The sequence below is a fragment of the Alexandromys fortis genome, unplaced genomic scaffold (genome assembly GCF_014885135.2).
Source record: "Alexandromys fortis isolate MF-2015 unplaced genomic scaffold, M_Fortis_MF-2015_v1.1 scaffold_349, whole genome shotgun sequence".
Classification (NCBI taxonomy): Eukaryota; Metazoa; Chordata; class Mammalia; order Rodentia; family Cricetidae; genus Alexandromys; species Alexandromys fortis.
Genome location: NW_026068216.1, coordinates 253,435 through 278,972, shown reverse-complemented (window position 1 = coordinate 278,972; position 25,538 = coordinate 253,435). Strand labels below are relative to the sequence as shown.

Here is a 25,538-nt window from a genome sequence, read left to right as displayed (position 1 = left end):
AGTCGCAGCAGTGCAACCAATACAGACACCAACTACATGTTTTAAATGAACAAGACAGGGGGTTGGGGATTTAGCTCAGTGGTAGAGCGCTTGCCTAGCAAGGCAAGGCCCTGGGTTCGGTCCTCAGCTTCAGATAAACAAACAAACAAATAAATAAATAAATAAAAATGAACAAGACACACTCAGTCCAGCCCAAAGCAGGTATTCTCCAGGCCGTCTGGCACACCCAGGGCCCAAGAGAGGCCCAAGATTTGCACCCCTTAGGGTCTATCCACAGAAAGCAACCCAGATACCAAAACAGGCTTTCGTCATATTTTCATAATTAGAGATGACAGAGGCAATCACAGGCCTGACACACGGCATACACCAGTCAGCCAGTGGTTAAAAATAAAAAATAGAAAAGTACGGTGCTACCTTGTGAGACTGTGCTACATTTGTTCAACTTAATAACAGCACTGAAAGCCCGGCAGTGTTGGTGCACACCTTTAATCCCAGCACTCGGGAGGCAGAGGCAGGCGGATCTCTGGGAGTTCCAGGCCAGCCTGGCCTATAAACCGATTCCAGGATAGTCAGAGTTGTTACACAGAAAACTGTCTCGAAAAACCTAATAATAATAATAATGACAATGATAATAATAACAGCACTGAAAAAGACAAAAATACCATATGTGTCACTAGAATTCATCTGTAGGATTTTTCTAATACTTCTGTTCCAAATTTCCTTCTTCATGAAATATGCCTTGCTTTATCTTTTTCTTTGGCACTTTTTTTCTTTAGAGAGAGTATCATTATGTAGCGTAAGATGGCCTTCAAAGTGCACGAGATTGTCCTGTGTCACCCTCTCCAGTACGGACATCATGTCCAGTAGTCCTTGCATATATAAACAGGAAACAGGAGCTACTTTTTCAGACTGATGCCATCAAGAGTAAATCTGGGAGCTGAAGACTTGGCTCGGTGACTAAGAGCTCTGGCTGGGGCTGGAGAGATGGCTCAGAGGTTAAGAGCACTGACTGCTCTTCGGGGTCCTGAGTTCAATTCCCAACAACCATCTGATGGTTCACAAAATGAGATCTGGTGCCCTCTTCTGGCAGGAATGTATGCAGGAACACTGTATGCATCCCAAACCTTAAATAAAAAGAAATAGAATGCTGGACTTTCTTCCAGATGTCCTGGATTCGATTTCCAGCAGCCACATGGTGGCTAACAACCGTAAGTTATCCAGTCCCAGAGGATCCAGCGTTCTCTTCTGGCCTCCAAGGGCTCTGTGTGCACATGGTACACAGACATATGTGCAGGCAAAATACCCATATATATTGTATGTATAATTTATGAAAAAAATTTTTAAAGAGTAAAGCTCTATTATCTTCCTTGTCTCTCATTTTTTGTTCTTGTTTTGTTTTGTTTTTTTAAGACGGAGTTTAACAGTGTAGCTCTAGTTAGCCTAGAAATCTCTGTACCAACCAGGCTGACCTTGAACTCACAAAGGATTAAATCAGGAGTCACCGTGCCTGGCTTCCTTAACTTTGGCAGGTGTTCTTTCTCACCAGAACTTGATAGCTGGACCTGATTGCTAAAGACACAGACTTTAATCACGGGACACAGAGAAATCAAGCTGTTCTGACCTGGAAGCTTCCTCCTTGCTGGCTAGCTTTCCTGGTGCCAAAAGGTGTTTTACAGCTACTAAGGGAGAAGAGCCAACAACAGATGTGACTGTAAGCTACAGTAATATTGGCCTGGCAAAACAGATCCATTGGTACAGCAGTGGCATGAATATTACAGTCATAACCAACAGCTTTCTAAATTAATTTAAGGCCCATCCACAAGAAGGAACTCTTGTCTGGTACTAAACACCTAGGCAATAACCCATGGCTGGGGAGATCATAGGCCCTATTAGTATTATCTTGCCAAAGGACACAGAAAACAAACTGCCTTCTAAATAGAACAACAACAACAAAAGACATGAAGCTGAGAAGGGAACTGGTTGGACAGGAGGGTGTCTCCCAGAGAAGCTGGAGGTGGGAATGAGGACACAGTATCTAGATAGCATCTAAATAAACGCATTGTGTTCACATATGAAGATTCCAAATAACACTTTTTTAATAAAAGTAAAAATAAACTTATAATTAAGAAAAACAAAAAGTTATAGGAAAAGTTCCACATGGTAGCTCACATTTGTAAGACAGCACATCTGAGACCAACCTGGACCTCACGTGAACCACAGGCCAGCCTTGGCTGATAGTGGAATTCTGTCTCAGAAGCTTGAAAACAAACGGTTACAGGAAGTTCCGCCTTAAAAGTTCAGCTACTACAGGAAGCAGGTGTGGTTCCAGAGCCGCAGGCAAAGAAGAGTTAGTGTAGCAGGGCCAGACAACAGCACGTCACTGTGCACAGGCCCACTCTGCGCCCCACCGAAAAGGTGACTCAGAGCCAAGTAAACAAATTCACTGGGCACCTCCGGGGCCATTCCCAGTGACCCTGGTCTCACGGGACCTCAGGCTCTCCAAGGTGGATACAGCCTCCCCAAATGAAACAGTCATTCAGTTCACAGCAGCACTAAACGGCACCGAGGTTCTGGTGCTCCAGGCTGCGACTCTTCCTGTAGGGTCCCAAGAAGTGAACATAAGGTGTTGAGTTTTACGTTCTGTGGCCCGCAGATACTTCATGGAGTAAAGCGTGGCACTAAAGTACCACCACCACTAGTAGTACTAAAAATACACAGCAGATACAGGGTAGACAATAAGGCTGGTGAAATGGCTCAGTAGGTAAAAGTCCACACACACGCATATGCACAGACACATGCAGTAAATAATTAAATGTAGCATTTTTAATAAATGTATTTTTTAATTTTTAAAGATAATAGTTTTCATTCAACAAAGTTAACATTTGCAAAGTCCCACTAAGCTGGCAAATACGAAAAAGGGAGCCTTCAATTTATTTAACCTTTGCAGTGACTGTATTTTAAACCCCTAAAAAAATTCACCCCACTTACAGGAATTCATTCCAAGAAATCAATCAGAATAGTTTTATGTAGAAGATTCAGGAATGGCCATGTTAACCAAATAGGAAAAAGGCCATCTACATGTCCAGCAATAACAAGAAATTTGAAAAATGAACAAAATTTATGCCCTGGCAATGCTGAAGCATGCCCTTACATGGCGGTTCTGTTGAACTCGTCCATATTGGGTTTCATGGTCTAAGTTGATGAGGATGACTGACCAGGTCTCTTCCTCAAGAGGACACCAGACCTCATTACAGATGGTTGTGAGCCACCATGTGGTTGTTGGGAATTGAACTCAGGACCTCTGGAAGAGCAGGCAGTGCTCTTAACCTCTGAGCCATCTCTCCAGCCACAGTTATATCCATGTCAGAAAAAGATAAGAGTTCCAGAGGCATTCAGGGGTACAGCAATTCAGCCAAACAGAACATGTGGTCACCAGATATGCACCAGAACACAAGCGGCTACACCTCCCAGAGTAAGAAAGGAGATACAGATTACAGTCTTCATACAGTCTTCAAAATGTATGGGTTCCTTTTGTTACAGTTTGAATCTGAACTATCCTGAGAGACTATGTGATCAAAGCTGCTTGCTGGCTGACGGGGTTTCTCAGAAGTGATTGTCTGGATCATGAGGGCTCAAAACTTAGGAGAGACTAATTCATTAATGGGTTCATAATTGATAGCATTATTGATAGTACATGCTGGCCTAGCTGGAGGAAATACATCACTTAGGATATTCTCTGAGAGGGTTGTATTTTGTCCCTGGCAGTCTGTCTGTATGTCCATCCGTCTCTACTACCCAGATACCATGAGGTCAGCAACTCTGTTCCATCCTCTCTGCTATGATCCGACACAGCACAGCCCAGTGTCTTTTTCACAGAGGTAATGACTGAGATGGACTTACCATGGACCACAGACCTACCAAACTGGGAGCCTAAACAAGCCTTTCCTCCTGTGGCTTTTCTCAGGTACTGTTCTGCAGCAGTGAACGGTAACACTTCTAACATTAGAAAGTTGTCATCTTTTCAGACCTTGACAGAGGAGGGAGTAGCCCTTGGGAGAGGGGTCCCTAAGAAAGAGACCTTAGCTGGGCATAGAGGCACACAGTGAGTTCCAGGACAGCCAGAGCTACACAGTGAGACTGTCCCCCCCCCCCCAAAAAAAAGCTGGGTGGTGATCACACACACCTTTAATGCCAGCACTGGGGAGGCAGAGGCAGGTGATCTCTGTGAATTTGAGACCAGTCTGGTCTGCAGAGTGGGTTCCAGGACAGGCTCCAAAGCACCAGAGAAATCCTGTCTTAAAAAACCAAAGAGGCCTTGCCAATCCCAGGAAACTAAAGTGTTCCTCCCCTCTCTTGCCTTCTCGGGACCCGTAGCTCAATTACTGGGTCATGCTTTCTAACATGGCATCCAAGGTTGCCAACTGCCTGCATGTACGTCTGAGTGAGGGCATCGGATCCTCTGGAACTGGAGTTACCACACAATTGTGAACCACCATATAGGTACCTGAATCCTCTGGAAGAACAGTCAGGGCTCTTAACCACTGAGCCCTCGCACCAGCTTCAAGAATAAGATGTTTTTAAAGAATCCTAACATTCCCGGATTTCCCAGCACAGGTTCATTCAGCCTTTACAGGTATCCCTGGCTTGTATGTCTGAGACAACCCAAGCAGGCTGTGCTGACCACCTTAGCGCAGAGACCACCTCCTACTTGCATTCTGGCTACACAGGACATTTGCAATGGTTTGTTTGTTTCGTCAGAACCCAGGATTTTACCCAGTGAACTACAATATAACCCTTTCTGAGGACTTCATTCCCAAACCATACCTGTGTGTTCCCATGATCTCTACAAACCCCAGCATAAACTGCTTCTGAGATGGCTCCAACACTCACAACTGCTACCACCTCAGGGGGTGCCACACTACAGAAAGGAACCCCAGCTGCGCTAAGCATATTTCTCTTTAAGGGCCTATAAAGTAACCCCGTGAGTCCCAAACCAGCACCAGGCCACCCCCTCAAATTCCCAAACTTGTATTAAGGAATCCTACCAGCCCAAAACTGACACCAGTGACCCCTATGAGTGCCACAAACTAGTGCCAGTCAACCCCACAAGCCCAAAGCAGCACCAAGGGTGGTCACTTCTCATTCAGAGGCCTTCCAAGATCAAGCAGAGCTGCCTGCTCCCTCAGGCAGGGCAACAGGATCAGACTTCATCTGAGCACAGACACAAGCAGGCTTACAGTGTACCAGGCTCATCTCTGTCATCAGCCCTGCACAGCCCACAACACTTACTTAGAAACAAGGACAGCAGCTGCATCTCGAGCCTTGTCACTGACGACCAAATAGGACTGCAAGAATTTGACAAATTTCATTTTAGTATTCTTTTTTTCATTTTACAGATTGCCTACAATTATGTAGTATTTATATATTTATACAATAGTCAGAATTAAATGTAAAATGAAGTTTCCCTAACCATTGCCCCTGAAACCCCTCATACACCACCATTATGCTTAGCAAATATTTGTATTATCTATAAAGAAATGAGATTTACTCAAGTAATTCATCTAATCTCTACATAAGTTACCACAGTTTCAAAGTAAGCCGAGATATCACTGACAGCAAGAATGTCAGTCAAGCAAATATAAATATACGCATCAAAGGTTTATCTAACCAAACCCATTTCAGGACAACGTAAGTGTGAACAAGTGTGCAATTAACTGCCAAAGGGCTATATGATCATAGTTACCTCTGCTACTTGCAAAATACGGTCCATTATGGGTGTTCGTGTTTCTCCAGGTTGAGCGGGGAGGTTCCCATCAAGGCGTGAAAAATCAAAAGGGATCAAGCAGGTCACAGAGAGCCACAGTAAAAGCATGTAGCGTGTTTCCCATGTCTAAGGAGTTAAATCACAGTCAGAATGGTTCCAGTACAGAAGACAAAGCTGATGGGTGTGATGGTGCACACCCTGAATCCCAGCCTTCGGAAGGCGAGGAAGGTGGATTGCTCTGAGTTCCGGGCCAGCCTGATTCACCTAAGAAATTCCAGGCCAGTCAGGGCCACATAGTAAGACCTGATCTCCAAAAAAAAAAAAAAGAGGAGAAGCCGCCAGGCATAAGGCACCCACCCACATGTAATCCCAACATTCAGAAGCCTGCGTCATGAGGATGTCAAGTTCAAAGCCATAGTAAGTTCTCGGTAAGTCTGGGTTACATAACAAGAACCTACAATAATCCCAAAGAGAGAACAATATCCAGCTGCACTCCATGACCATCCTATTGGCCTTCCCACCAACTCACTGCCTACCCTTACACGCCATCAACCCCACCCTCGCTATAAACACAACACAACTCTGCGATGTGTGTCCTCCTAGGGCACCATGGACCTGTGGTGGTCTTGAAGACCTGGCACAGGTATACTCTTTGCTTTTTAAAGGATATAGTCTAAAAGAGAGTAACTTAGAGCAACATATGTAGAAGTCAAAGAAGCAGAAGGATTTTTTTTTTAACAGCCTAAGATAAAACCAAGGAAAGTTGGAAGAGAAAGTTGTGACTGATAGTGCAGCCAGCAGGGCGGGCTGGGGTGGGACTCACCTCGTGGTCCTTAGGATTCTGACCTGCACACATGTCTAACACAGGCTGAACATCAGCTACTTCATGAGGAAACAGACGTAGAAATACTTTATGCCCACGAACCTGCCAAATAAAATGACTTTAGAATACAAAGAATATAGACTATAGTGTATAATTAGAAAATAGAAAGACCAGCAGAATTATCTTGATATTTTTATCAAAAACCATTGTCTATGTCCCCAATGACTGAGGAGATCCTGTCACACTGCAGCGGCACAACTCAGCAAGACCGAAGGGACAAGAGAGCTAGCTTGCTTTCTTTCTTTCTTTCTTTCTTTCTTTCTTTCTTTCTTCCTTCCTTCCTTCCTTCCTTCCTCCCTCCCTCCCTCCCTCCCTCCCTTCCTTCCTTCCTTTCTTAATATTCAGTAAATATGTTCTATCCCAATTTGGTTAACAAATCATACTGTGTGCACCAGGGACATAAGTATGTGACAACTAAAAACTTCTGCTTCTACCCTGTTCCAAGAGCAATCTCTGACGTTTATGCAAACGAAGTTCCTATGCACCTCCAATGGCCCCACTCACACTTCTATAAAACATGCAGCATTATCTCAACAGCCAAAGTCCTCGCCCTGCTACACAGTAAGAATGCTAGAACATGTGCCCTGAGACTCAAACAAACTTCACAGAAATGACTCCAAATCACTCCCTCATCTCCAAGTCTGGGGCCAGCACATGGGCATCACCGGAGAACTTGCAGAGAAAACAGATCGTCATCCCCAGCCCTTCTTCCTCAGAGCTGCATCGTAAGACTCCCCAATAAATTCACCCCCTTTTCTATCTTACAAAGTACTGTTATTACTGGGTGGTGGTGGTGCACACCTTTAATCCCAGCACTTGGGAGGCAGAGGCAGGGGGATCTCTGTGAGTTTGAGGCCAGCCTGGTCTACACAGTGACAATCAGAGATACGTAGTAAGACTTTGTGTGTGTATGGGGGGAAGAGGTTGAGCACTTCTATTTTCATCCAGCTTTTTTGCTTTTTCCTTATTCTAACTAAAGGACCCCAAGATCACTAAGACTCAAGACCTAACACATACTGAAAAGAGAATGAAAACCCAGCTTGTGTTGAAGAACCACGTCCGCCGAGAAATAACACTTGAGGAGGTAACTGGATGAGAAAGTTTCTGTCCGCTCTACAGTGCTGCAGAAATGTTACCTTGGTGATGATATAAAGAAATTTAAAAGCCAGATGCACGAGGCCAGGCAGAGATGTCTCGTCCTGTACCAGGTCCAGCAAGGAGTTCATCATCCACTCTAGGGAAAAGCAGATACGAAACACTTAACATAAATTAATCATCAACGGGGAGATGAAAATGGTTGTTTAGAGCATACAAATGCTTCAGTATTAGCAAGTCTGGGTAACCAAGTGTCAATACAGCAAAGCACACGCTCACCTCAGTCGCCTCTGAAAGAAAGGTTCGCCCCTTAACTCCCTCCCCCTTGTACAGGGAAAATGTCTAAAATCGGTATCTGACATCATGTTTTACAGAGACACCTGTTACAACTGCTCTGATTTACCAACAGGCTAGGTTGAACTAAGGCACTGAGACAGAAAAGAGAGGACAACGAGGGTAATGTGAAACACAGCCTTCTCCTGTCTGTACGGAGGCCATGATCAGAACCCAGGACAAGGAGATGTGTATTATTTGAGGGTATAATGTAGTAAGTTCAGGGTACATATGATAAATCCTGGAAAAAAGAAAAAACAAAAACCACTGAGCCCCAGCCCTTCTTCCTCAGAGCTGCATCGTAAGACTCCCCAGTAAATTCACCCCCTTTTCTATCTTACAAAGTACTATTATTGCTGGGTGGTGGTGGCGCACGCCTTTAATCCCAGCACTCAGGAGGCAGAGGCAGGAGGTTCTCTGTGAGTTCAAGGCCAGCCTGGTCTATACAACAAGTTCCAAATCAGCCAGGACCATAAAGTGAGACCCTGTCTCAAAATAAATAAACACCAGAAGCAATTAAATTAATACAAAATAAAGTAATAGAGTAAAAATTTTAAAAAAAGGAAGAAAGAACCTAAAAAGGAAATAAGAAAGAGAAAGTAAGTTTCAAAAGAGTTGACTAAACCTAGTCATGTTGGCTAGAGAGATGGCTCTGCCGTTGGGAGTACTGGCTGTTCTTCCCGAGGACCCGGGTTCAAGTCCTGGTTCAACTCATAGCTGCCTGTGACTCCAATTTCAGGTGTCCTGACACCTTCACACATATACATGCAAGCAAATGGGTGCACATGAAATAAAAAATTAATTAAAAAAAAAAACCTAGTCATGTTGTCAGCTTTACTAAATGAAAACACCCTAATGGCTATCGAAAGACAAGGACTGGCAGGCTGAATCCAGACAAAAAGGAGAGACACGCAATATTTGCTATCAGGAGAGGCTTAAGGAACAATAACATCACAAAACCTAAAGAACATTTTCTTTTTTTTTTGTTAGTTATTTTTATTTTTTAAAAATATTTATTTATTTATTATGTATACACTATTCTGTCTGTGTGTATGCCTGCAGGCCAGAAGAGGGCACCAGAACCCATTACAGATGGTTGTGAGCCACCATGTGGTTGCTGGGAATTGAACTCAGGACCTTTGGAAGAGCAGGCAATGCTCTTAACCTCTGAGCCATCTCTCCAGCCCCCTAGAGGACATTTTCAATTACAAAAATCAATTCACTGTGAAGACTAAATAATTCAGTATGCAATACAACAAACCCCAGAACACCAAGATAAACCAAAAACCAAAATCAGAAACAGAACCAAGTAAAAAGAAAATCGGTAAGGTTTGGTTCCCAGAAACCACGCTGGCCAGAAACAACTGCCTGCAATTCCGAGAACTGACACATGCCCACAGAAATAAAAATTACATTAAAATATTATATTTCAAGCAGGGGGAAGGACTGCCAGATCACTCAGTTAATAAGCCTTACATAATCAATTAAAGAGTTAGATTCTGGGCTTACTACCAAAGACCAAATGCAAAGTAAGAGACTGAGCTTGCTGGCAGAGGCCTACAATCTTAGCACGAGGCTGAGGCAGGAAGATGTTTAAAGCCGGTCTAGGTTATACAATCAAACCCTGCTTCAGAAACAAAACAAAACAAAAAAAAAAAAAACACAAGAAAAATAGACAATGTTCAAACTCAAATATATTAAACCTCAATGGATACATACCACAAACAACACTGAAAGGCAAAACTGAAGTCAAAAAATGTGCCCCACACAGGAAAGGATGAGCACAAGCAAGCATCGAGGTCTTCTTCACTTCTTGTACAGTGCCCACATCTGTTTCATGGGGACGATGAGGAATCCAAAACTATCAGACGAGACCCAAGACACTCTTCAGTCTGACATCAACCCCTTGTCTGCAGCTGGTCCCTCCAAAGACCCATCTTCAGGAGGTCCAGGGGTGTTTAAATCCTGCCTGCAATCTCACCATCTCTCATCTTCAGGAGGTCCAGGGGTGTTTAAATCCTGCCTGCAATCTCACCAACTGTGCAGCAGGGAACAAGTGACTGAACCTCTCAGACCTGTACCTCAGTTTCCCCATATTTATATGTAGCTTAGGATAACTGACCTTCCACAGGGACTGCGAGGTTACTACAATGATTAAATCAGTTGGATCACTCCTCTCTCTCTCTCTCTCTCTCTCTCTCTCTCTCTCTCACACACACACACACACACACACACACAGGAAAAAAATCAGACACACAAAAAAACATGCAGACAGACACACATAGACACACACTGACGCACACACACACACACAGAAGACAAAAACAAGAGTACTTGAAGCCAGCGTAGGCTACAAAGCAAGACCCTACCTCAAAAAAAAAAAAAAAAAAAAAAAAAGGGAGGTTCACATCTGCAATCCCAACATTTAGGAGGTTGAGGCTGGAGAATTGCCATGAATTTAAGGCCAGTCAGGGCTACTTCGCAAGACTCTGTCTCAAAACAGAAGATGTCTCGAAAAACCAAAAAAAAAAAAAAAAAAAACAGAAGATGCAAACAAACAAACAAACAAAAAAATGTAATATAAATTAGGTTCAAACATAATGAAAGCAATGAAAAGCAAACAAACTAAAATGCCTTCCTAGGGGTGGACGTAAAATACCTACACCTCCTCTAAGGTCCCAAGGGCAAACCAAGGTTACTAGTCCATCAGAATTCACTCTAGGGAACCCATGAGTATATACTGGACTTCTTTACGGAGCATGGGTGAGGGGTTATTTACTGGAATGCAGATGTCTCCCAAAAAAGTCTTTACCCAGCAGAGATGGCTTTCCCATAGCCACAGAGATGGGAGTCTCCCTCCTCTAGATAGAGATAGAACAATGTATAATACATAAGAGAAAAATATATGCTATATATGTTTTATACACTCACACACACACACACACATATATATATACACCCTATTATATAAGTATTATAGAGAACAGTGGTTTTCAACCTTCCTAATGCTGCAACCCTTTAATACTGCTCCTTATATTGTGGTGAACCCCAGCCATAAAACTATTTCATTGTTCCTTCATAACTAATTTTACTGTTATGAATCACAATATAAAATCTGATATCCAGGGTATCTGATATGTGACTCGTATGAAGGGGGTCAAGACCCACAGGTTGAGAACCCAGACTCTAGGGTCTACTGCCCATTCTTGCCTCCATATGAGGGGGTGTAAAAAGTCAACAAGCCCAGCTGGAATAATCTTTTGAAAGTGTACGCGGCTGAACTCCACAGACGGTGGCTGTTTATCTCAGAGGATAGCCCTGTACCATACTCTCCTTATACTAAAGACATGAGACCACGCCTCAGTGTCTCCCTCTGTAAACATGGAGATGACAGATGACCTCATCAACAGCTGTGCAGATAAACCGGGAACTTAGAAAGCGCACGATCCTGCGTGAGTTACCTGGAAGATAACAGCTGTTCACATAACACGCTAAAACACACATAAGGAGAAAAGAAATTAATCAAACTTTGCTCTAGCAATGCTGAAGCAGGCATGGAAAGCCAGCATATGGCGGTTCTGTTGAACTTGTCCAGGTTGGGTTTCATGGTCTAAGCTGGTGAGGACGACTGACCAGGTCTCTTCCTCAAGAGGGCACCAGATCTCATTACAGATGGTTGTGAGCCACCATGCGGTTGTTGGGAATTGAACTCAGGACCTTTGGAAGTGCAGGCAGTGCTCTTAACCGCTGAGCCATCTCTCCAGCACAAGATGTAGTCTTTAAATAGCAACGAGCATAAAGTAGCTTAAACACATTTGCACACAATCTAGACCGACACCTGAACTCCCAGGTCTTCATTATCAGAGGTTCATAAAACCAAATGACAGACAAAAAAGGACACAGCCCTACGGACACTTCATTTGGCACCTTCTGCCGGTAGCAAACGGAGGCGCCAGGGGTACACACGGAGGTGCAGGGGTACACACGGAGGTGCAGGGGTACACACGGAGGCGCCAGGGGTACACACGGAGGCGCCAGGGGTACACACGGAGGCGCCAGGGATAGACACAGAGGTGCAGGGGTACACACGGAGGCGCCAGGGGTACACACGGAGGCGCCAGGGGTACACACGGAGGTGCCAGGGGTACACACAAAGCCTTCATGGTGACCAATACTGAACCATCAAAATCACCAGCTTCTGTGCTTACCAAGGTGTGGGTCCAGGAGGTGCGGCTGCTCCTGGTATTTGTCCATAATCACTAAAAGGAAAACAATATAAAAATCAAATCAGATGGCTTTATAAACTCTCCTATTGCCTCTGGGTAACCCTGAGACAGCGCGCCTCTTCTTGGCCTTTGTAACTCCCAGGGAAACACCCGACCTAGCTAATAGATGCCCAACACGTTCCTGAGGACCAGTGTGACACCTTCCTCTTGGATCTTCTTTCTCACGCTTTTTCTGATACACCCTTCCACATCTTCTATGCTCCCCTGCTAAGCGTGATGCCCTCCCATCCCAACAATCTTCAAACCAGTGACTGCACAACCTCTCTGACCCTGGCCACCTGCTTTCCACCCCTACCAGCAACTTAATCTGCTTCTACCCAACCCAGAGATCTCTCTGCCTCTGAGATCCTCACCTGCCACTTCAGACTCCCTCCACTAAGCCCCACCCCCTTGCCTTTCCCTAAAACTAGAGCCCCATCACTCCAAAGCAAGAAAGACATTGTGGAGAGAATCTTCTTAGCTGAGGAATCCACAAAAACGATTTTGCTCACATATAAAACTTTAATTATCCAAGGGCTCATTTGGACACTGCCCTGGTTTGCTTTCTGTTCCTGTAATAAAAACTGACCAAAACCAACTTGAGAAAGAGTTTATTTGGCTTACCCAGCCAAACACTGAGGGACGTTAAGGAATGAATTTAAGCAGTAGAAGCAGGAACTATATGGAAGCATTGCTCACCGACTTGATCCCAGGCTCAAATTCAGCAATCTCTCTTATCCAGCCAGCAATGGGCTGGGCCCTCCTTCATCTGCAAAGACGTGCCTACAAGCCGATCTGGTGGTGCAATTACTTGAGATTTTTTTTCGAGGTACGTCTAGGTTTGTGTCAAGTTGACAAAAAACTATGGCAGACAGTACTCATTATAGACGACTGCAAAAGTCTACCCAGACGTGGAGAATGTGGAACCACCCAAGGAACCTAACGGCATCGTCCACTCTCCTGCCCTGCCTGCAGCCGAGGTCCTAGTTAAACCTGGCGCTCTGAGGTTGAAGAGCCAATGGCCTCACAGCGGAGCCCCAGAGGAGCACACGCCCCAAGCCACAAGCGCCCGTAGGTGGCAGCTTTGCTCTCGGCAATCCTGCTCGCTCCCTCCCAGCTCGCAGACAAGAACCAAGTGTGTTTTGCTCGCTCCAGGGCAACACAGGACAGGCAGGAGGTATGGCTCCCCAGGTCCCTTCCTCCCAGCTGCAATGACTGCAGGACAGCAACTCGGGGCCCCGCGCGCACCGCGGAATCGCTCCTCCGCCACCTCCCGGGCCGCGCGCTCGCCGTGCACCGCAGGCAGGCTGCCGAGCAGCGCGCGGGTCTCCGCGCTCTCGCCGAACGCTTCCAGGGCGGCGCCGCTGGAGAGCACGTCATCCTCCATCTCCTCCTCCTCCTCGGCGGCGGTGGTCGCAGCCGGCTCATCGCTCAGGACCATCCCGCCAGCGGCTTCCGTCAGAACCATACCGGCAACCGGGAGAGAAAGGAGGCGCCCCACGAGAGACGCCAGCTCCGCCCCGAGACCTTCGACCCACCCTACAGGGAGCGCCAGCCGACAAAACAGCTCGAGCGAAGCCGGCTCGGTGCACAGGGCGGTACTAGGAGGAGGAAGGCTTCTCCAGCCCCAACCGGGAGTGGGTGGAGCCCGGCAGGGGTGGGCGGGGCCGCGGAGAGTGTGACCTGAGTTGTGGGCAGATCTGAGTTAGGCGAGGGATGGATTTGGGTGATTGGAGGCGGGCTGAGGGCGGAGCGTCTGGACAAGGAGGATTTAAGATGGGGCGGAACCGAGGTTTTTTGCAGGAAAGCTGCGTGGAAAGGGCCTGAGTGGAGGGGAGGTGTCTGAACGCAGGGGAGGGGGGGTGGATGAGAACTAGGTGACGATGTCAGAGCGCCTACGATGTGCTATAAGAGTATGGGAGACGATAGGGTTTGTGAGAGGGATGTTGTTCCAGGATGAAGGCATTTGCGATGACATTTTAAACATCGGAACAATGGGGCCGCCCAAGGCAGCCCTGACAAGGGGTGTGGGCTGCACACTGCTGGCCCTGCGCTCACCAGCATAATAGATCTCACTGTAAAGTGGGGTCTTTCCATGATGGAAGTACCGTTCAGACTATAACTCTCAGCATGTAGACAACACCCACCAGTTAAACTGAAAAAAAAAAAAAAACTTAACCCATCAAAATCCGTAGTTCTAGGAAAGTCTCTAAATGAATTAACCTTGCTTTTTTTTTTTTTTTTTTTTTTTTGCTTCTGTAGTTCCGCTTCTGACCAACTGTTCTTATTAAATAAAATATATCAGTCCAGGATATGGTTTTTGCGCTTAAAAGCTCACCCTGAGCCGGGTGGTGGTGGTGCACGCTTTTATTCCCAGCACTTGGGAGGCAGAAGCAGGCGGATCTCTGTGAGTTCGAGGCCAGCCTGGTCTACAAGATCTAGTTCCAGGACTGGCTCCAAAGCAACACAGAGAAACCCTGTCTTGAAAAACAAAACAAAACAAAGAAACAAACAAAAAAAACTCACCCTGAAAAATACTCAGTGCTATGCTGGGATTCCAAACACCTGCTGTAGTCACTGGAGGGCTAATAAAGACTTTCTATTGGCTTAAATCCATGTCAGAGCAGTCTTCTTGGATATGTTGTGGATAACCAACAAGTTTGGTTCCCACATAGTGGAAGAAGAGAAAACACAAGGTTTGTACTCTACCCTATACACACACATTTGAACACACATACACACAAAATAATGTCTAAAAAAAAAAGTAGGAAAAAAAGTGAGGTACTAAAGAGGGTCCGGTGGCGATTGCAACTGAATGACCAGAGCCTTGGCGGGGGTGGTCCTTCCTACCCAACTGTGGCACTTGGGGCTGCAGCCGCTGAGGGGGGAACTTGCCGGGAACAGTGATGCTGTATCAGATGCCAGCATCAACAGGAGCTGCATACACAGCTCCCTCTGTCAGCCTCACGGCCGGTTCTTGATGAATTTGTTGGAGGCCAACTCCAAATTAGCCCAGTCGGGGTCCCGATTTGACTTTTTATTGGGTCCCAGCCCTCTGCTACCTGAGCAGCTTCCTCATCACGCCCAAGGACGGGCTTCTATACTCCCTCCCAAAGTGGTTCCAGTGGTTTAGGTAGTTGAAGAGCTGATAGAGCAGCAGGCGCTTGTCGAACCCCGGAGCCTTGGGGATCTTCTGGTGGTAGGCAGTGAAGAAGGATCTGGGGAACCCCCCAAACATCAGTGCGATTGCCAGTTCAAACTCAGAATGGCCATAGAAGGAAGCTGGATCATAAATAATGGGCCCCTGGTCATCCTCCGCCACATTGCCAGACCAGAGGTCTCCATGGAGCAGGGCAGGGACAATCTCTACACCAGAGAACAGGTCCGGGATCTTCACCTAGAAGAGAAAGTATTGGAAGTGTGGGACTCAGAGGCCCATGGGTTCATTATCCCGAGCTTGGAAATAGAGCAGAGAGACATGGATTCATCTAGAGTCCAACCAAAAAATCTGTCGGGTCCAAAGGCTCACCTGATTCAGGAATGCAGCTTTGCCTAGCTTTCTGGGAACTAACCAAATGAGCCCAAAAGCTTTATGGGAAATCTCAGAAGTTAGTTTTATGCTGTAGACTATGAACCAGTTTGGTACCTACCCTCTGAGCTATGTTTTTGGTTTATTGCACATATGTACCTGAATCTTTTCTGTTAAATAACATTACTTTGATGCATGTTTACCCTAAACCAGTGGTTCTCAGCCTTCCTAATGCTTTAACCCTCTAATACAGTTCCTCATGTTGTGGTGACTGCTAACCATAAAATTAAGTTGTTGCTACATCATAGCTATAATTTTGCTACTGTTATGAATTGTAATGTAACCATCTGATATGCAAGATATGTGGTATGTGACCCCTGCGAAAGGGTCGTTTGATCCCCAGGGATGACGACCCACAGGCTGAGAATCATTGCCCTAGACTGATAGATGAACTGTGTTTCTAATAATTTGGAATATATTTTGAAACAAGTCATGCAGGAACACACATTTTCACTAAGGGTGGCACATCGGGTCTTTGGTAGAGGAAAAAAACTGAGGTTAAGAGTGGACAAATAAAATGAGTTAAATCTATGAGCCAAGGGTCTGTCCCATCCCTCCCCCCACCTACGGGGTGAGAAAGTGGTGGCTGATGTACCCACAACCTGACCATCCCAACTCTGACTCAGTCCTGAGAGGCCCCCACATGCACAAGAGGCTCATGAGAGACAGCCTCTTTCGAGAGAAGCGGTATGCCCACCTGTAGTCTTGACCACAGTTCTTGTGTCTCTCGGTCAGCATAGTCCCTTTCAATGAGGTTTAGCTGTGCTTGGAGCCGGTGTTGTGTGAAAAACGTTGGCCAGTCATCCTGCCATTCATTCACCTGAGCAACGAGAGAAGCCAGAACTGTGACTACAGTATAGGCGATTGCAGGTACATGGCACAGTGCCCAGCATTTTCACAGCAGGGCCAGGGATCCGAACCCAGGCCCTCATGCTGTGTAGCCAAGGGTGCCTAAGAATTTCTAATTCTTCTGCCTCCGTTTTCCAAACTTCTTGGATTACAGGCGTATGGCATACCTGGCTCAATTTTAAAAAATAATAATTGGCTTTTGCCAGGGCCAGGCATAGTGATCCACAGCTGTAACCTCAGCCCTTGGGAGGCTCAGGTAGGAGGACTATAGCAAGCTCAAAGCCAGCCTGGTCTACATTCAACTTCAAGTCAGACAGGATTATATAGTGAGACCCTGTCTCAAGAAGGGAAAGGAAAAGAAGACATACAGTTAACATGTGTGCACATCCACAGATGCTAAAGAAGACATACAGTTAACACATGTGCGTGCCCACATATGCTAAAGAAGACATACAGTTAACATGTGTGCGTGCCCACATATGCTTATTCCACATCACCCACCAGTCATGACAGAAATACAAAATGGAATCTCAGAGTGAACGCTTTTCTTCAGCTTCAACTGAAAACAACTACAGAAAACATCCAGTGTAGATAAGAGTAGAAAAAAAATGGAATTCTTATATGAACTGATGAGACTGTAAACTGGTACAACCTCTTTGGAAGCATGAGCAGCTTTTTGTTATTTTTTTAATCTATTTTTAAATTTTATGTGTGTGTATCTCTGTGTGAGTGTGCCACAGATCTGTGAGTGTGTGCCACGGATCTGTGAGAGTGTGCCACGGATTTGTGAGAGTGTGCCACGGATCTGTGAGAGTGTGCCATGGATCTGTAAGAGTATGCCACGGATGTGTGGGACCTGCAAAGGACGACAGAGGGCATCAGATCCCCTGAAGCTGAAGTGACACGTGGTTGTGAACCAAACTCAAGTCCTCCTGAAAAGCAGTATGTACTCTTAACCAACTCTCAGCCCTATGTGGCAGTTTCACAAAAACTCAGTAAGAACCTACTGCGCTACCCAGGCTTTCCTGTCTCGGGTCTCCTGTATACACCCAAGATAAAGTACTTTTACACAATGACTTACACAAAGGTTCATAGCAGCTTTATTTATCAAAAACACGCTAGGAACAACAGACATCCATCAGCAGATGAACGGATAGACAGAGATCATGGTTATTCCATAAACTGGAATAGACTTTGGACACACTTGACATGAACGGATTTCATGTATAAACTTCAAAAGATTTGACATGGAACATATTGAAATGATTACATGGAGCAGAGAGTAAAACAACCGCACTGATCAGCCTTACAGACCAGGCAGTGGTCCCAGTAGCCACACTAGTTTGCCATAGAAACCGGGCGGTAGTGGTGCAGGCCTTTAATCCCAGCACTAGAATCTCATTCTGAGATTCCTGGAGGCAGGATTGCCATTTCAGACTGAGGAAGAGGTAACAGCCAGTGGCTGACTGTTTTGCTTTTCTGACCTTCAGGTTGAACTCCAGTTTCTGTCTTGGGGTTTTTATTAATTGTGCGGTAGATTAACCTTGAGAACACTGTAGTAAGTGAGAGAAACTGGACACAGGTCACATGTTACACAATGTCGCCAATATAAAATGTCTAGAATGGGCATAGAGATGCGCAGTTTGTGAGGGCGGAAAAGGGGGTGACTGCTAACAGGAGTTGCTATTGGGTGATGAAAATATTCTGGAATGAGACATAAAAATCCAAAGACATATTGCCTGAACACACCTGACCTCCTCTGACCTCAGAGGCTAAGCAGTAAGGGCCTGGTTAGAACTTGAACACAAGATAACGGTGATATTTGCATTAGCACTGCGATTGTACTAAAAATCATTGAATAATACACTTTAAAAGGGAGAGCTTTAGCTGGGCATGGTGAAGGGAGGCAGATCTCTATGAGTCTGAGACCAGCCTGGTCTACAGAGGGTATCCCAGGACAGCCAGGGCTACACAGAGAAACCCTGTCCTGAAAAGCCAAACAAACAAAATAAAATGGAGAGTTTTGTGTTACATGAATTACATCTCAATTGTATTTTAATAAAGGACAATCATGTTAGCAGCCCTGGAAAAGGACCTGAGCGATAAGGGCTTGATCTTTGGCATTACCCTGTCTACACTCCTCAGACTCTTAAACAGGCCTGGTACCCTCCTATAGCATATCTTTTGCATCACTGATGCCCCCACCTGGAATGTCGATCAGCTGACTCCCTCCAAGCCTGGCTCGGGTAGCCTTCACATCTGTCATAGGTGTCACCGCCTACACTCTGCCTTCAGAAACAACGGCTGAACGCTCCGGTATCTGGAGAACTGGCACTCTGTTGCACACAAGGGGTCAGCGACTGGCACTTCAGTCAAGCACCGGAGCCTCAAGAATGGCCATCACTAGGTAGAGACGCCCTCACTCAGACACTCACCTGTGGGATGAAGCCGCAGCACGTCACCGTGTTGAAGCCGAACTTGGTCACACCCTGGGGCTCGGCACTCTCAGCCCCACAGCCTGTCAACAGAAATCTGTCGTGGGAACCAGACCTCAGGAGAATGACCTGCAGACCTGGCTGCCTGCACACAAATGGCTCCGACACTGGTCATCTGAGAGCTCACTACGCATGGAAGCCAGCACATAGATTCGCCGGGGCTTTTCTACGCTAGACCAATGGACAGACTGTGGGACGGGTTGGTTAGAAGCCAATTCTACTCATTTATAAGCTTCATTAAAATTACTTAATCATCTCATTTTCACAGTGTATTTGGGGCTGGAGAGATGACCCCAGCACCTGGGTTAAGCAATATATAACTACCTGCAACTCTACCTCTAGAGGATCAGGGGCAGATCAACCCCAGCAAGTACCTGAACATGTCTCTCTCTCTCTCTCTCTCCTCTCTCTCTCTCTCTCTCTCTCTCTCTCTCTCTCTCTCTCTCTCTCTCACACACACACACACACACACACACACAAATAAAGAAAAAGTTGTTTGATGAACTATAAAGGGAGATGCTATACCACTCAACCCATTATTAAAATGCCACCAAGAAGCAGCAGCACGAACACCCATCTAAGAGAGCTGACGGGCTAGGCCCAGGGTGAACTGAACTGACCCACTGTGTTCTCCCGGGCCTTGGCCTTCTCCCTGAGCTTCTGGTTATAAAGGTGCAAATCTGCCATCTGGTCCCCGAGCTTTGATGCCTGGCTAAAGAAAGAAGAAAGGCAGCAGTTAAAATGGCAGGCAAATAACACTAGTCAGCACGTTCTGCTTTGAGAAATGTTATAAATACCTTAAAGGTACTCTTAAAAGTAAAATAATAGGGGCTGGAGAGATGGCTCAGAGGTTAAGAGCATTGCCTGCTCTTCCAAAGGTCCTGAGTTCAATTCCCGGCAACCACATGGTGGCTCACAACCATCTGGAATGAGGTCTGGTGCCCTCTTCTGGCCTGCAGACATACAGACAGACTATTGTATACATAATAAATAAATAAATATTAAAAAAAAAAGAATAGGGGATTGAGAGATGGCTCAGGTGTTAAGAGCACTGGCTGCTCTTCCAGAGGAACTGGGTTCAATTCCAGCACCCACATGATGGCTCGTACCTTCTATAACTCCAGGCTGAGGGGATCCAAACCCCCTCTTCTGGCTTCTGAGGGCAGTACACAATGTGGTGCACAGACATACATGCAGACAAAACACCAATACACATAAAATAAGTATTTTTTTTTAATTTAGTAGAGAAAGACAAGTTGTTATTCTTATGAAAGTTGGAGAATTAATAGAAGCTTCAGTTTCAAGATCTCAGGTCCAATAAGAGGAAACCAGAACAATAAAGAGTGGACTCCAAGGACCAGAGCTGAAGAAAGAAGAGACAGCTCATCTGTTCAGAGTTCCTGCATTGGACCCAGGTTCCTAGTACCCATGTGACAGCCCAAAAACATCTCTAATTCCAGTTCCAGGAAATCCAAACCCTTGTCTAGCCTCACTGGACATGCACTTGGTGCACGTACCTGTAGACAAACATATGTGTATAATAAAAGTAAATCTTTAAAAATGGACTCTGACAGCCAGTCAGGCATGGTGAGGCACACCTTTAATCCCAGCACTTGGAAGGCAGAGGCTAGGCTGGTTTACATAGTGAGTTCAAGGCCAGTCAGGGGTACATAGTAACACCTTAAAAAAGAAAAAGGACTCTGGCCACTGGACTGAGTTATGCAAGCTCAGCAGAGGCTTCTTCCCAGTGCTCTTTCTCTTTCTCTCAGTCCATTTCTGTCTGAGCAGAGGCTGCTCCCTAGTGTCCCCCCTTCCACTGCTTTCTCTCCACCTGTTTTGTCTGTCTTCTCTATTTCTATTTCTCTGTGTCTTTTGTCTATGTGTCTGTCTGTCCCTGCCTCTTTCTGTACCTGTCTCACTGTGTTTATGCCAGACTTTCCCTGTCCTCTCTCTTCCTGTCTGTGTGTCTCTATGTGCACACACGGCCCTCCCTCTCCCATACACGTGCACACACGGCCCTCCCTCTCCCATATACGTGTGTACACACGGCCCTCCCTCCTTCTCCCATACACGTGCACACACGGCCCTCCCTCTCCCATACACATGCACACACGGCCCTCCCTCCTTCTCCCATACATGTGCACACACGGCCCTCCCTCCTTCTCCCATATACGTGTGTACACACGGCCCTCCCTCCTTCTCCCATACACGTGCACACACGGCCCTCCCTCTCCCATACACGTGCACACACGGCCCTCCTCCCTCTCTCCATACACGTGCACACACGGCCCTCCCTCTCCCATACACGTGCACACACGGCCCTCCTCCCTCTCCCATACATGTGCACACATGACCTTCCCTCTCCCATCCACACAAATGTACTCACCTGCTCAGGCTCTTCATCTTCAAATATTCCATCACGAAGGCAGCCCCACCTCCTGGCAGGTCAATCACCTTCATGGGCTTAGGTACCCGCACCAAGCCAGTGCTGCGGAGGGCCTCCAGGCTTGCCATCTCTCCCTCAAACATCTGCCGGGCCTGCATCCAAATGCCACGAACACTGTCAGCTCTGATAACCTGGACTCTCACAGGGGCCTTGTTAGCCAGTCCAAGGGATGCATGGCCCTTGACACAAGCCACAAAACCAAGTGCCTTCAGTTACTGAAAAACAACCTCACATGCACCTCTCAAGGCCAGGGTGCGAAAGGGACCCCTTCAGGTAAGGAGCTGCAAGGACAAACCCGATGCCAGGACTCAAGGTGTCTGTGTGAAGACCCATACGGCAAAGCCTTGCTGTGGAAGAAGCACAGACCACAAAGGGATGACAAGGGGTGACAGGAGGAGCAGGCTCAAGTCAGATAAGAGCTAACAAAAAGTCCGAGTTGGGGCCTGGGTCCTCCATGGCACTGCTTTCTTTCCTGCCTCTTGGAGGGACTTATCCCTACAAGCAGGGACTAGGGAAGCTACAAAAGACTCATACAGCCTGCTTGCCGGTAAGGCTTTTGCTGGCACCCAGAGGCTTTCTTGTTCCTAAACTATTTCTACAAATATCCCATTTTATTTTTAGGCAGACTTACATATTGTTCATACCGTGGTGAAAAACATGTGTTTTATTTATTTACTTATTTATTCATGGTGCTGGTGACTGAGCCCAGGAGACTGTGCATACTAGGCAATGCTGTACTACTGAATGAAATCCTCAGCACCCCACAAAAAAATGCATTTATAATGGGTTTGTGAATACTTCTATATATATAGGATCATGGGGTGGCTGTTTGTTTGGTTTGGTTTGGTTTTTTGAGACAGGGTCTCACTGTGTAGCCTTGGTTGTCCCAGAACCCGTTCTGTAGACCAGGCTGGCCTGGAACTCAGAGATATCCTCCTACCTCTGTCTCCCGAGTGCTGGGATGAAAGGCATGCGCCATCACCACCTGGCTAGAATCATAGGTTTTTAAAAATTAAAAATAGATGACACTGGTAGGTAAGAGCATTTACCACACGAGCCTGATGACCCAGCTTTGATCCCCAGAGCCCACGTGAAAAGTCAAATCTCGTACTGTGCACCTGCAATCCAAGCCCTCCCGCTACATGACAGGAGGCAGAGACAGCAAAATTGCCTAGAATCTTTGAGGCCAGCTACCCTGGAACATGCTTTGTAGGGGCAGAAACAAGAGAGACCTTGCCAGAAAACAAGGCAGAAAAACAGAACCAACTCCCCAAAAGTTGTCCACTGACTTCTATATACATCGTGGTGTGTGTAAGCCAGAGCTCTCTCTCTCTCTCTCTCTCTCTCTCTCTCTCTCTCTCTCTCTCTCTCTCTCTCTCTCTCTCTCTCTCTCTCTCTCTCTCTCTCTCTCTCTCTCTCTCTCTCTCTCTCTCTCTCTCTCTCACACACACACACACACACACACACATGCATATACAAAAAATAATTGAATGTTTTTAATTAAAAAAAATGAAACTTGAAGCCAAAACACTTTTGTCACACATGAAAAGAATTCTTCGCGTTTAATTCAGATTTCCAAGGGGAACGTCAGAGGGGTATCCTTAAACCGTAAACCTGCACTTGGGACCAAGAGGCAAGGGTTGGGTATCCTGGATGGGAAGAGCATCTGATCTGCAAACCCCAGCCATGTCTCCAGGGTGAACCTCCAAGCGATCCCAACAGTACAGAGGATGCAGGCTAGTCCTATTTCTGACACCATCTCTAATGATATTGGGGGACCAAAAAGGGCTGCTCTGGGATCCTCTTCTCCCCCCACAGTCAGCATAACTACTGGAACCACCTTCCAGAGCTACATCTGGAGCATAGGACCTCTGGAAACCCTCAGAGCTGGGGGAGCACCCAACTGTGCCATCAGCAGATTGCTCTTGGGGCCTCTAGCCAACGCTCTCCATCTGTCTTATAGTTTTTCATATTCTTTTGTTGTTGTTAGTTTTGTTTTGAGTCAGGGTCTCCTCATGTGGCCCAGCTGGCTTGAGATATGCCGCCCTCAGCCTCCTAAGCACTTTGCTTATAAATATGTGTTGCTATTCCTGGCTCCACACATTCTTAAACAGGAATACATTAAGGTGTCCTAGTAACTCCAGAGCTTGTGAGGAAGAGTGCTAGCCTGGTAGTGGGACTCCTCTCTTTCCCCAGAATGCTGGAGCTGAGCTCAAGGCAGAGACCAGACGTGGGCAGATGGTGTTTACAGCTGAGACTCATCTCCATGATCAATGACAGCAGAAATTTAAAGCCCTTGTGTGGGGGCAAAAAAACAAGAGTGATTATACATCAAAGACAAATCCTACAGTTCTAGGAGGAAGCCTCCCTGCAGGAGCTGACCCCTCAGGGAGGGTAAAGACACCAGGTCTAGTTCCCCCTACTACTTCCCAGAAACGTGCATTCCTCTTTCCCCTCCCCAGAACCCATCCTGCACACCCCTCAGCGCACCTGCGTCCTGCGGTTGACCTTGACAAACACCGGACCAGCGTCGGTGTCGTAGGCACGGCCTTCGCTGATGCAGCCGGCCCCTGAGCTCCCAAAGGCACGCAGTGTCTTGGTGCGCAGCTCGGCGCGCAGCAGCTGCTCCATGGAGACCAGAGGACCAGAATGCAGGGAGATGACACAGAGGAGGGGCCCGGGTACCAGAAGTAAACACGCCGCGCGAACACGCAGTGGCGGGGAGTGGGGACAGTTACTGCTGGGCGATCACAAGGTCCGGACCCAGTGACGCCGCGGCCTCCTGGCTCCTAGCGGCCACTCGGGTGCGCACTATCGCTGCACGCTCCTATTGCACCAGAGCTGAGGTGGGAGGGAGAAGAAGGGGGAATTCTACCAGACAGCCATTTCTCTCCAAGACAATCTCTACCCGGGGTAGCAGGGATGCAAAGGCTCTCAGAGCTCTCCTACGAGGCTCATTCCGGGATTTCTATTCCGGGTTGACTCATCCCAGGGGAGCAGGACCGGCAGACCTAATCTTGAGTGTTGGGTAAAGCCTGGGAGACAGAGAGAAAGTGTCCTTGTGTCCTCACAGCATACATGAGAAGTCCCAGTATATCTGTCTGCACCATCTGGGGTCCACCTAGGCCCTGTGCGCCCTGCACAACTGGGTGGATCAGTAGTGGCCCACAGGAAGATTTGGGCCAGGGCTTCTTTATCCTTGTAACACAAGGCACAACCTGGAGACTCAGCTAGCCTGAGGAGAGGCTATAAGCTTAGCTAGGCTCTCACTGGACAGAGTAGGGTGGAGTCCTAGCCAGTGGGGTGCGGGGGGGTGCCCTAGCTAGGCCTAGTGGCACCTTTAATGCCACAGGGCTGGCTGATAAAAGCTGCACTGGGGGTTATGATAGCAGCAGACTGCCCCACCCAAGGTAGGTGAGAGTCTGGATAGCCATGATAAGAAAGAAGTTTCAAGACACATATGCTCATGTATATACAGGGGCGAACGCATGCACGCACGGACACACACACACACACACACACACACACACACGCGCGCAGTACGGTCTGTACCGAGGTAACCCTCAAGGGTTTTAGGAGAGGCTGCCTCAAATCCCAGCCCCCACCATGAGCTGCTGGTGCCCTCGTGTACTAATAATGTCTTTCTGTAATGTCTCCAGTGGGGTGAGTGATCCGTTGCTGAACTTTCCGTGCGTGCTGAGGCACGAGTGAATGTCAGCTAAGTCCACAGCTGTCCTGTGAGAGGATCTATAGTTACTTCCCACCTTCTCTGTAAAGAAATCGAAGCACAGAGGAGTTGACTTGCACCTGACCCAGTGC

The 25,538-nt window shown here is 46.8% G+C and overlaps 2 protein-coding genes across 3 annotated transcripts in view; both read right to left on the bottom strand.

Annotated features, from left to right (window-relative positions):
- The window catches only part of Tbcd (tubulin folding cofactor D), a 141,281-nt gene extending 127,335 nt beyond the window's left edge, over positions 1-13,946 (bottom strand). The window contains exons 1-6 of one of the 2 annotated variants that reach the window (XM_050130438.1): positions 13,589-13,946; positions 12,284-12,334; positions 7,784-7,881; positions 6,588-6,689; positions 5,744-5,890; positions 5,290-5,345 (exon numbers count right to left, since the gene is read on the bottom strand). In XM_050130438.1, coding sequence (XP_049986395.1) covers positions 5,290-5,345; positions 5,744-5,890; positions 6,588-6,689; positions 7,784-7,881; positions 12,284-12,334; positions 13,589-13,808 — 674 coding nt within the window. In that variant the 5' untranslated portion in view covers positions 13,809-13,946. The remainder of the gene's footprint in view (positions 1-5,289; positions 5,346-5,743; positions 5,891-6,587; positions 6,690-7,783; positions 7,882-12,283; positions 12,335-13,588) is intronic. The other variant, XM_050130439.1, reaches the window with a different exon arrangement.
- Positions 13,947-15,349: 1,403 nt separating this feature from the next.
- Positions 15,350-24,510, bottom strand: Fn3k (fructosamine 3 kinase). Its single transcript, XM_050130455.1, has 6 exons — positions 24,210-24,510; positions 21,660-21,811; positions 19,894-19,985; positions 19,214-19,296; positions 16,627-16,749; positions 15,350-15,737 (listed from the first exon to the last, which is right to left on the bottom strand). The coding sequence occupies exons 1-6, from the start codon at positions 24,348-24,350 to the stop codon at positions 15,399-15,401; spliced, it is 930 nt and encodes a 309-aa protein (XP_049986412.1). The 5' UTR covers positions 24,351-24,510; the 3' UTR covers positions 15,350-15,398.
- Between the last annotated feature and the right edge of the window lie 1,028 nt (positions 24,511-25,538).

Coding starts and splice junctions, on each gene's coding strand:
- Fn3k (XM_050130455.1), bottom strand. CDS start 24,350: ATGGAGCAGCTGCTGCGCGCCGAGCTGCGCACCAAGACACTGCGTGCC. Junction 21,812..24,209: donor AGGTCAACCGCAGGACGCAG/GTGCGCTGAGGG, acceptor ATTTGGATGCAG/GCCCGGCAGATGTTTGAGGG. Junction 16,750..19,213: donor GCTGCGGCTTCATCCCACAG/GTGAGTGTCTGA, acceptor CTCGTTGCTCAG/GTGAATGAATGGCAGGATGA.